This window comes from Vigna angularis, chromosome 9, assembly GCF_016808095.1.
Source record: "Vigna angularis cultivar LongXiaoDou No.4 chromosome 9, ASM1680809v1, whole genome shotgun sequence".
NCBI classification, from domain to species: Eukaryota; Viridiplantae; Streptophyta; class Magnoliopsida; order Fabales; family Fabaceae; genus Vigna; species Vigna angularis.
The window spans coordinates 11,406,710-11,419,580 of NC_068978.1; the positions used below are offsets into that span (position 1 = coordinate 11,406,710).

General features: G+C 33.9%; 1 protein-coding gene across 1 annotated transcript; it reads left to right on the forward strand.

Annotated features, from left to right (window-relative positions):
• The first annotated feature begins 8,759 nt into the window (after positions 1-8,759).
• On the forward strand, positions 8,760-10,802 carry LOC108337825 (cytochrome P450 76T24). The gene is made up of 2 exons (XM_017574423.2): positions 8,760-9,716; positions 9,790-10,802. The coding sequence occupies exons 1-2, from the start codon at positions 8,826-8,828 to the stop codon at positions 10,393-10,395; spliced, it is 1,497 nt and encodes a 498-aa protein (XP_017429912.1). The 5' UTR covers positions 8,760-8,825; the 3' UTR covers positions 10,396-10,802.
• Positions 10,803-12,871: the final 2,069 nt, after the last annotated feature.

Genomic DNA, 12,871 nt, shown 5'->3' on the forward strand with positions numbered 1-12,871 from the left:
CGCAATCTTCATCCCTGAACTTATGGCTTGATTTGCTTCTAGATTTGGCTTGTCCTAACTAGAGCATTTCCATCACAAAGGCCACTTGTTACACCAACAACCAGCCAAAACCAAGACTCCAACAGTCCTCAACTCTTTAAATCACATGTTGCGAATTTGTCTAGTCAAAACAACCACTACTAAATGCTAGAAGCAGTTCACAGTTAAGTATTCATAAGAAACCAATTACATGTTTAGGACCTTTATTAATTATATGGATTAGGCTAGACACTTTAGTGCACTCCAATTAATTTTACCCATTAAAACTTGTTCAACACAAACACATAACTAGGTGGCTAAAATAGTCTTCTAAATGCAAAGCAGAAACAACACTAAATAGCAGACCTCTCTTGTTAATACAAATCACTAAATATTTTAGGTAAACATGATTTATGACCAACAACATTGACTTTCCATGCATTAGCACTACAATTAATTTATACTGAAAGAAACTCATTAAACCATATATGCACATAGTTCAATCACATAATTAAACCATCTTCCATTTAATAAAACTTGTTAGCAAAATCATGAAGTTAGAAGTTTTGATGATGCCCAAAATCAAGTCTTAAGTGCTCACTTTGCAAGAAGACCTTCATGAAGACTTCTTTTATATGTTAAAGCTTTTATAATTAGTAGATTTATGTATAGGGCTTTATATTTTGTTGATTCCTTGTAAGTTAGGCTTTAAAATTCATTTTTGAGTCAAAAAGCTCTACAATAATCAATTAGCTACTTAAGATAATCAATTATCATAGAGAGGTTTTCAAAGATTGCTAAAAACTCAATTTTGGCTCTGGAATAATCGATTATCCATAATCGATTATGACTTACCATAATCGATTATCTTGACTAGTTGTTGGAGTTTTTAGACATGTTTCTTGTCGTTGTGCATTCATTAAATGCATAATCGATTACCATAAGTGGATAATTAATTATCACGCGAGAAAAAGGTGACAACAAATTTTTAGAGGTGTCCTTGAGTAAGGTCTTCATAAAGATGTTTAGACTCTCATTCTAACACACGAAAACATATCTGTTTGCTTTGAACTGAAAAAAGTGTGATCTACGATTTGTGTAACCCTTGTGCTTTGGCTTTGAGAACTTGGTATTGGTAAGAGCGAGAACTTTCACTAGGAGTGTGACTGAGTGTTGTTGTTGTTGCTAAGTGAAGCCTGTTATCCTTTGTGAAGATTCAAAGAACACTCAGTGCTAACAAGAGAGGTGTTTTCTAAACCCTTAAATTTGTCTTTGTGTGTGATTGTATTAGTTTATTAGTTTTGTGATAATGTAATGTTAATCTCCGTTAGGGATTAGGAACTAAACATAGGATCCTTGTGATCTGAACCAGTATAAAATTATCTATGCAATTTACTCTCTTCCTTACTCTTTATTATTGTTTTAATTATTCTCTAAGGAAATTAAAATTAAGAGAAAAGTATTAAAGACTCTTATTTGCGATAAGAAATCAATTCACCTCCGTCTTGGTTTATTTTTCATGCTAAACATTCTGCTGCACCGTTTTGACAAAACTGACACACACAAGTCAGGTTTAGGTTGTACAACATGCGTAGCGCATTCAACCAATTCGAAATCATATTTTAATAAAGTAGGCTTTTATTTCAGCAAACCAGTAAAAATAATTATGACTTGACAATAAGAAATAGAGTCAAACAATAATCAAAACACCATACAAGACCTAACTCAATACACATGATAACATGATCATTTCTATACCAATGTAGTCAATCACAACATGAACTAAAAGTCACATAATGTCATTTAGCAATTTAATTTTCATAGCTAAGACTATACTACACATAAAACATACTAGAGTAAAATGAAATAGGAAAAATTGATACCAACCTGCTACCTCTTTCTCGTATAATTGCAAACCCCAAAACAAAATAACGAAAACACCAAATATCCAAAAATTACAAGAATTATAGTCCAAACTATAATTCATTTCTAGAATAAAAGCGAAAAGCGGAAATCGTCCAGTATCCATACCTAGGCATTAATTCAGAATTCATGGGTTATTCAATGTGACAGTGTTCACCATATCACGCACATTCAAGAAATAACAATGTGTCACATAATGAAAAAGGTTTTAATGCATGACAACATAACTGGTCACGACCAACAGTCAGTATAGATCACCCACCACCTCAACCAAAAAGGAAAATGACAGTTCTTCCAATATCAAAAGCCACACATGTGCACCCAACAGAACTATAGTTACACTAGTACAAAATAGGTTTTTTAAGTCTGTTATTTTGAGCTTTTTAAATCTGTTTTAGAACAAACTTAGATTCAAGAGACTTAAATTTTAAATATGTTATTAAGTAACAGACTTAAATTTTAAATCTCTTATTAAGTAATAGACTTAAATTTCAAATCTGTTGTGAATCAACAAACTTAAACTTTTCACCCAAAATTGCAAAATCTACTCATATATTCCATTGACACGTCTTCAAGAGATTAACCTGTTACCCCAATCAACCACAATAAAACCACAACAAAATTCATCTTTCAATTCTCCAATTCAATTTATCTTCACAACTAAAGAAATACAACAACCATAAATCAAATCACATCCTTTATAGAACATAATACAAATCAGAAACAGTGGAAGAGAAATTGCAGCCATTAATAATCACTCCCAAAAAAATCCTAAAATCCCAAAAATTGTTAACCCTAAAAATTACTATAACAGAAAGATTAAAATATAAAACCCTAAAAATAAAGGTAGTGGTGGAGGCGCGAGAGGCATCAGCAACGCGAGTGGCAGTGGCAATGCGAGAGGCAGTGACAATGCGAGAGGAGGCAGTGGCGACACAACGCGAGAGGAGGCAACAACAGCGTGAGAGGCAATGATAGCACAATGTGATAGGCGACGCGGAACGTGAGTGGCCATGGCGGCAGCGACAACATGAGAGGTCATGGTAGTAGTGGCGCGGAAGGGGGTAGCGAGACATGGCCTGCGAGGCAGCGACTATGACATACGTGTCCTTGGAAGCAGAGGCAGGGAGATATGTGAAGAAAGTGGAAAAAGAAGTGTTATTTAAAAAAGTATTCTTTTGGGTTAAACATGGATCTGATATAAAACTAAAATATCTTTTCATTAAAAAAAAGCTTAAAATATTAATTTAAGTATGGTAGAAAACTCAACCGATAAAAATTGAAGTCTATTTAAATTTTAACAAATGTAAAAATTTAAGTCTGTTATGAAATTAACAGATTTAAAATATGAACTTTCATTTACAAAATTACCACACACATTTATTAAGTCAATTATTTTGAAAACAACTTAAACTAAGACTTAAAAAACTCTTTTTGTACTAGTGTTATGAAAACAACTATCAGAACTAGTTACATGCTCATCAAACCAGAATTCTATTTCAATAAAACAATTAATGCATAGATCATGTATTCGCAGCAAGCAAAATTATATTCTAACAACTACAAAACACCCCTTTTTGTCAACCAAAATTATATTCTAACAACTAAAAAAAAATATAGGTTGTTTGCTCATACACAGTTCTAGCTTTGAAAATTTCCCTATTTGCAAGTGCCAATTAATCTCTTAGAGCAGTTGCGGTTGTTTTAACTGGTTTGGTTGGTGCAAATTTTGTGCAAGCAACACTTGATAATCTCAGTTTTCGTGAACCAATTGCTCGGGGAAGCAACTGCGCTTAGGTATATTATGTGATAGATAATTCTGATCAATATGGTAGGGACTTTATATGATTCCCATTGTTGGGTTAAACTTATTATGAAGAAACAATTGCTAATTTTTCCCACCTTCATTAAGGAGTTTCAAAAAGTAATCTATATCATACTTGCAATAACAGTTGGATACAATCTCTTAATACATGGTTATTTACATACTCTTGACTAAGTATTTTTCACAGTGCCCACGGGCTTGGAAAAACAGTTTTGTCTACCAAGGAACCTAAGGCTCTCCCATTTTGTGCCATTGCTTATGTTCTTGATGGTATATTTGGATATCTACTTTGTTCTTGAAAAACTACAAAACACTAATCATTTGAAATAAACAATTTTAGTATATCAAGTGGCATATAAAAAGAATAGTTGAACAAAATTCACTAGTAAAAAAAGTGGTGATATACGCTTCGGTTAAGCAAAACCCGAAGCGTAAAAGGCTATATACCTCGTTTACACCTTGACCCAAGGCAGAATGGTGATATTGCCTCAATTAAAAGAAGACCCGAAACCTATACATCTGTACTAAGCACACTTTTTCTCTGAAAAGGCACCATTGCTTCGGGTTGACAGACGACCGTTGCCTATACACACGTTTTGATTTTTTCATTTGCACATTTGCATAGCCAAAGACTTCTTCTTTCTCGTGCTATCTCTCTTCCCCTCTGTGCTCTCCCTCTTCCCCTCCGTGCTCTCCCTCTTCCCCTCCGTGCTCTCCCATTCTTCTCCTCTCTCGCTACTGTAGCCTCCACCGCTGTAGCCTCCGCCACTACTGCCTCCGCCGCTGCTGCCTCCTCCAGATCCACCGCTCCAGATCGCCAAGCCCAAATCGCCAAGCCGCTCCAAATCCGCTTCAGATCCGCTCCACAACATCACCGCCGCTGCCTCCCCGCTGCGTCCACAACGTCACCGCCACTACCTCCCCGCTGTTGCCTTGCCGTCGCGTGGTGAAGACAGTGTTGCCACCGCGTGGTCTTCTTGGGTTATCTCTGTTGCCGTGGCGCGTTGTCTCTGTTGCCGTAGTCGCTCCCACGGTCCTGGTCATCGCGGCAGTGGTGCTCCGTGGCTTGGTAAGTGAATTTTTTTTGGATCTTGTCTTGGTCTTCTTTTTGGATCCAAAGACATTGAAAACATCATTTTCAAATAAAACCCTCCATTATCAATCTCGTTCTTGGTCTTCTAATATGCACATTTTTGTTGTTCAATTTTTCAGTTATGGACTCGTGGACCACAAAGGAGGGGGAACACATGCCAGATTCATCATGCATCTTTGACCCTTTTCTAAATTGAACGAAATCGTGGGTTTTTGGTCTCTTTGCAGATGAAACATGTAACAAAAATAATGAGGGTTGTGTTTATGCTTGTGTGGTTGGTTTCGAAACGGTGGGAGAGTGTAGCAGGATTAATGAAAAAAACAAAACCTTACGACATCGGTTACAATGAATCGAGGCGTAATCGTATCCTTTACGTCGCGGTTCATAACCGAGGTGTCAGACCCTGGTTTAAGTATGAACGATCGGTATTGTTATTTTTGTAAACCGGTCGCATAGTTTGGGTAGTGAGGTACGGTTTTAAATTGTAATTCTTTTGTAAGGACGTTCGTCTTTGTGCGTTCGTTCATTAGTGGAAAAAAAAACTGTACTGAATTAATATTAATGTGATTATTCTAATATATAGTTTATTGCTGTATTTTTGGGATGTTACACGAGGCATAAAATATACACCTTTTTACCTCGTTTGAATATGCATCGGTTGTAGAACCGGTGCCTATAAGCAAAAGTAACCGGTGCCATTTCCTCTTACTGCACTAGTGATTAATCACAAATAACTAGGAAACGAATATTTAGTTAAGCCAACTATAGTTTAAAAAATAATACTTGAAAAAGAATAATTGGTTGAGTTGAATTAAGAATAACTTAGTAAAATAGTACTAAAATGATTAGGCAAAAATAACTACAAAAAAATACTTGTACTGTACTTTGAAGCATTTTTCTTTTTACGAAAACTCATTCAATTGATTGAGATATGTAATATATAGAATCAAATAAATTAATATAAAGTATTGTGTATACTCTATCTTTTTTACTTTGCATATTATTTATGTACGAAGAATTGTAAAAATAATTAATATAAAAATCTTTTTAAACAAATAAAAAGAAAACTTCATATATAATTAAAACTTAAATTAGTTGTCTTCCTCAAAAGTGACTTAATATATAATATTATGGTTTGAATACCCTCTGTCAAACTATGCTTACAAAAAATATTTAAAAAAATTTAAAACACGATTAAACAATCACTTTTTTTGTTTTTTTTCGTTTTCTTACAATCTTTTATTTTATTTTTAAGTAAAATTATATTTTATCTTCATTAGTTATTATTTAAATTAAAACATATAATTGTTATTGATATATATATATATATATATATATATATATATATATGTGTGTGTGTGTCTTCTTTATACAGCATTAGAACATAATTGAAATAATTGGAGAATTACAATATTATATTTTTTATATAGGAATAGTATGCTTCATTATATCAATAAACTTTCAAATGTGGTTTACTAACATTAATAAAATAAATTTATAATGTTATCTTAAAATTTTAATTAAAAATAAATTGAATTCATTCATATGTAGTTTTTATATTTTTTCTATTTTGTATAACTATTTTAAAATATGAATTTAAACTAATGTGAAAATTTCTTAATTACAAGTGAAAACCGAAAATAAAACTACAAGTGGATGAACTTTATTATATTAAAAAAAAAATCAACCACATATTTTACAATTGTTCTCTTTTTATTTTTATGAAAAGATAAAATAAAATCACACATTTATATTTCGATATAAAAAAACATAAATGTATAGTTTCATTTTACATTTTAGATTTTTACAATATATGTTGATATATATATATATATATATATATATTTATATATATATATATATATATATATTTATATATATATATATATATATATATATATATATATATATATATATTTATATATATATATATCTATATTTATTTATATATATTTATTTATTTATATATGTGTGTATCATTTTATTTTCTTTTCATAAAAAGAGAACAATTAATTGTAGTAGAATATGTGGTTGATTTTTTTATTAATATAATAAAGTTCATTCACTTCACTTGTATAGTTTTATTTTCTGTTTTCACTTGTAATTAAAAAAGTTCCACATTAGTTATTTTGAAAAAAAGTTGAATGTTTGGAGTTTGTTTTTGAGTCATTTTTAACTTATTTAGCCACCTAGATTTCTGAAATCTAGTTTAGAACATGTAAGATTTAAGTTGAGTTTTTGAGTTATTAGTTTTTCGTAGATCTCATTCATGACCAACTATGTAAACTGCTACTTAATTTCAATTATAAACATGTTTTTTATTCAATTATAGTGTTAAGGATATCAATTTGGTCATTTGGATTTGTTTTGAGTGCATATAGATCAAGTTTCTAAGTTTGTCTTCTAGTATGATGCTCAGTGGCAGCTCAGTGGCACCCAAGCGGTAGAAAGCCGACAAGCTTGACGCTCAGCAGTATAAAGGTGGCGCTCAAGTGCTAACTTTGCATAAAGAACATTGCTTAGCGATAAGGATGTGCTGCTCAGCACCAGGTACCAAGTTTCTCTTTTTACAATTCTTCTTGCTTCTATGGTCTTCCAATTTTATTTTATTTTATTTTGGCACATAAGTTTCTTGTAAATGATTTAGATGTGTTGTGTGGATGTTTACATGTTTATATTGAAAATTTAGTGAAGATTAAATAGATGTTATATATATATATATATATATATATATATATATATATATGTCTCATTTAAAGTTGATATGAAATAGTTTGTGAGTATGAAATTGTACATGATACTATAAGGATTTCAATCGTTAAGATGATTGTTTATAATGTATAATGTATTGAAGTACGGACTTCAGGATTTAGGGAATGATTTTGACACTCAAATACTCATCCATCCTCAAGTAGAGAGGGATGATTATGTCGTAAGGAGTATTAGAAGGTCCTTAGCCTAAGGTGAGTTTGATCATAGGTGTTTGACAAACTAACCTTGTGTGGTATAGTTTGGATGGTAGGTTGTTTCACCACACATGCACAAGTCTTCCATGACCCCGACATCAGTATATGTATTTGGATGGTTAAGTCTAAAGGAAAGAATTATATGACTTAAGATTGATTGTTTTATTTGTGTTATATATTGAATTCTATAAATGTGATATATAACAATTTTTGATACATTAACTTACTCTTTCTTCTCTGTGTTTGTTGTCTGTTTTGTTTCTTCTTGTTTGTAATGATCACCTTAATGATGGGAGCAGAGGAGAATGTTTCTAATGAACAGGTGTTACAAGGTGAAGGAGTTGAGATATAGTGTTGAAAGTTTTGTTGCTTTTTGTCTCGATTTTTGTAAATATCTATTACATTCTTAATTTAATATAATATCTCTTAGTAATAAGAATGTATTATATATATAATTTGTATTTAAATATTTGTAATAGTATCTTATATCCTTTATTTATTTGAATTACTATTTTTTTTATTAATATTGAAGATGTGATTAATATAATAATAATAGAATACTATAAAAATATAAAAATTGGGATGTTACAAAATTTAGATATTAGACATGAAAAACAATTGATATTTATTATCTTAAGACATTCTCGCCACACTTTAATGGTCCATTCAAATTTGTTTTTATGGGCAAGGACCATGTCACGTTCTCATCATGACTATTAAGCGCAGACTTTGTTGATTTATTTGGCTAAACAGATGGAAAAAAATCTCTTATTTTTATAAGCTTTTTTTTTAATGAATATATATCAAATGCTAATTTGGAGTTTCTGCAACTGACGTGAATAAATATCTTTTCATATTTTATATTTTAAACGAAGTAGAAATGAAATCTTTGTCAAATTTTAAACTAACAAATGTGTTTCCATATATATACTTTGTTGGGAGGAATTAGTCTTTCAATTTTACGATTCTCTTTTCCCGTGTCCACAAGAGAAGCAAAACAATGGAGTACCTTCTTCAACTTCTTCAAATCACCATAGTGTGTGTAACCATTCATTTACTCATCTCAACCTTCAAACCAATGAAAACCTCAAAGTACCCTCCAGGGCCTCACCCTTTTCCCATCATAGGAAATATCTTGGAGCTTGGAAACCTGCCACACCAAGCACTTGCCAAGCTTTCTCAAATTTATGGTCCTATTATGAGTCTCAAGCTTGGTAGCATTACCACCATAGTCATTTCCTCTCCACATGTTGCCAAAGAAGTACTGCAAAAACATGATCAAATCTTTTCCAGCAGAAAAATCCCAGATACTCTTCGAGCTCTTGATCATCACATACTTTCAATGGCATGGATGCCACCTTCAGCACTGTGGAGGACCCTTAGGAGAGCGTGTGCCACCAAAGTGTTCTCTTCTCGGCAGCTTGATTCCACACAAGTTGGTCGAGAGAGGAAGGTGCAAGAATTGATGGATTATGTCAAGGAAAGATGTCAGAAAGGTGAAGCCTTAGATATTGGTGAGGCTTCCTTCACAACTGTGCTTAATTCCATATCAAACACTTTCTTCTCAATGGATTTAGCTCATTACGCTTCTGACAAATCTCAAGAGTTCAAGGACATCATTTGGGGCATCATGGAAGAAGCTGGAAGGCCTAATGTTGTTGACTTTTTTCCAATCTTTCGCATGCTTGATCCACAGGGTACTCGGAGAAGAATGAATGGTTACTTTGAAAAGTTAATAGCGTTTTTTGATGGACTAATAGAAGAAAGATTGCGTTTAAGGGCATTAGAAAATGAAGCCAAGGCATGCAAGGACGTGTTGGATTCTGTGTTGGAACTCATGCTTGAAGACAATTCACAAGTGACTCGCCCTCATGTTCTGCATTTGTTTCTGGTGAGTGTTCGTGTGTGTGTAAAATTTTTATGTGATGTTGTATATTATTTTACTAATTGGCCACATATGTCAGGATTTATTTGTGGCTGGAGTAGACACAACATCAAGCTCTATACAATGGGCTATGGCTGAGTTGCTACGTAACCCAGAAAAGCTAGAAAAAGTGAGGGAAGAGCTTCACCAAGTCCTTGTCAAAGGTGAGCAACTAGAAGAATCACATATCTCAAAGCTTCCTTACCTACAAGCAGTGGTGAAGGAAACTTTCCGCTTGCATCCACCTGTTCCAATGTTAGTGCCACACAAGCCAGAAGTTGATGTTGAACTATGTGACTTCATGGTACCTAAAAGTTCCCAAATTTTCATTAATGTATGGGGCATGGGTAGAGATTCAAATATTTGGACAAACCCAGATGAATTCAAACCTGAAAGATTCTTGGAAAGTGACCTTGATTTTAAAGGCCAAGATTTTGAACTAATACCCTTTGGAGCAGGAAGAAGGATCTGTCCTGGATTGCCATTGGCTTCCAGAACTGTGCATATTGTATTGGCCTCTCTTCTATGTAAGTATAATTGGAAGCTCAAAGATGGACAAAAGCCACAAGACATGGATATATCTGAGAAATATGGGATTACGTTGCATAAGGCACAACCTCTCCTAGTCATTCCAATCCAAGCATGATACCTAAGAAGATTTATATGTGTAGTGAAAATACTCTTGAAACCCTCTATTCAGCATGCAGATGGATTAAAATAAGTGAATGATAAAACCTTGTCATTTTTATCCCTTTTACTTTTGCCTAATTTGGTTATACTAAAATTTTTGAAATTCTAGGATGACCACTTCTTTCACCTTATTCTCCTTAGTAGTTATGTGTCCTCTTCTTCATCTTATATTTTACTTGTCACCAAAAACACAAGGTTAAGGTAGGATAGTCGCAAATATTTGATGAAAGTTGATAGTAAGATTCAGAAGTGTAGGATAGTCGCAAATATTTGATGAAAGTTGATAGTAAGATTCAGAAGTGCATTTTTAACATAATTGGTCACTATTATGGTTGAATATAGTAAAATTGGGTATATGATTAATCTCTCTTGTGTCTAAAACATACATACGATAATATATTTATAATGAAGAATTATATAAGCATATATGACAACTAAACATAAATATGGTAAATATAAGATATTATTAAAAATAATATCAACAATATTTACCAATATCAAACAATATCAAAAGTCTATGTTTTCTTAATTAACATAAAACGTAATACATCTAACCTCTATGTTTCCCTAATTAACATATACCACAATATTTTTAACATTTTCTCTCAAGTTGGTGCATATAAATCACATATACTAAGCTTGTTACAAATATAATAAATTCTTGGTCCCTTTAAAAACTTAATGAAAATATCTGTTAACTGATCGTTTGAGTTAACAAACTCAGTCTTGATGTCTCCAAATACAATCTTTTCTCGAATGAAATGACATTCAATCTCAATTTGTTTAGTCCTTTCATGAAATACAAGATTATAACTAATGTGAAGAACTGCTTGATCGTCACATATAAGTTTTGTTTAAGTAACATCTCCAAATTATAATTCTCTAAGAAATTGCTTAAGTTAAAGAAGTTTACAAGTGTCTCAAGCCATAGCTCTATATTATGCTTCTGCACTAGATCTTGCCACAAAGTTTCTTGCTCTTCTAAGAACTCAAGTTACCACAAATAGAGATTGATGAATACATATTTATGCCCACATTTTAGATTCACTAGTGCAAATCGGGGATAAGAACACGGGTCATACGTCTCGGTTTTTAGAAAACTGAAGCATATGTAAAGGCGGTGGTATTTTTGCAATTTTGACAAACTTATACGCCTCGGTTGCAAACGAACCGAAGCATAAAAGCAAAATTAACTCGGTTAAAAGCAAAACCGAGGCCTAATGTTCTGCCACGTCCCACCTAAAATTGGGTAATTTTTTGAAATTGCCTACTACCTCGGTCTTCTGACCAACCGAGGCATAAAGGTTTCGAAATCCAAAAGGGGTAATTTACCCTAATTTCATTTTGAAGACTTGGGTATCTCCATTCTTTTCTCTCCTCTGCAAAATCCAGAAGCAGCTTAAAGCTTAGGCATTTTTTCTTCACCGCGGCAGACTCAACGTTGGCGGCGAGTGTGGCGAGGCATGGCGAGGTGGCGGCGAGGTCATAGCGAGGTCGCGACGAGGTCGCGGCGTAGTCGTAGTGAGACTGCAGTGAGGCCGCAACGAGGTGGCAATATGGTGGCAACGAGGTCGCGGCGAGGGCATTCTGCAGCGGTGGCGTTTCTGAAAGGGTTCAAACTCCATCTTCTTTCTTCTCTCTTTCTTCACCATGGCAAACTCAATGTTGGCGGCAAGCGCGGTGAGGCACGACGAGGTGGCGACGAGGTCGTGGCGACAACTCAACCTTCATCTTTTCTTCTCTCTTTTCTGGGTCGCGAGCGTAGGTTGTTTTCGACAACTTCAGGCGGTGCAACTGTTTGCCGAGGTTCGAACCTAGGTTCGAGAGGGAGTGGTTTCTTCGAGACGGGTCAGGTGGTTGCATGCGGAAGAGCAATGTGTCCATGTGTGGAAGCAGAGAAGGGGTTGTGGAGGTGACACATGTGAAGGTTCCAGACACTTCGAAGGCGTGTGTAGTGGCGATGATCGGAATGAGAGAGTGTAGAGAAGATGCTTGAAAGATTGCACGTGTGCGGCTTACACGAGTGAGAACGAGAGCTCGGAGAGTGGATGCTCCTGAATTGGGTATGTTAATTTTAAAATCAGTTATCTGTTCTGGATTGCTCCTTCTGATCAATTACAAATGATGGAGTGACTGGTTGATGATGTTTTTGAACCAAGTGTACAAAAGAAGAAAAAGAATAAAAAAAAAAAACACCTACGGCCTCGGTTAACTTTGAACCGAGTCAAAATCTTATCTTTTCATGCCTTAATTCGGAATTGAGGCAAATAGTCCACCACTTTTTGTCTCGCCTAGATATGCCTCGGTTTAGAAACCGCTACCTATGGGCCAAAAGAACCGGTGTTGTTTTCCCTTACTGTACTAGTGATTTAATTTCAAAATTTTAATTGAATGATTGTTCTTAAATGATTAATTTGAATAAGATTTGTGAC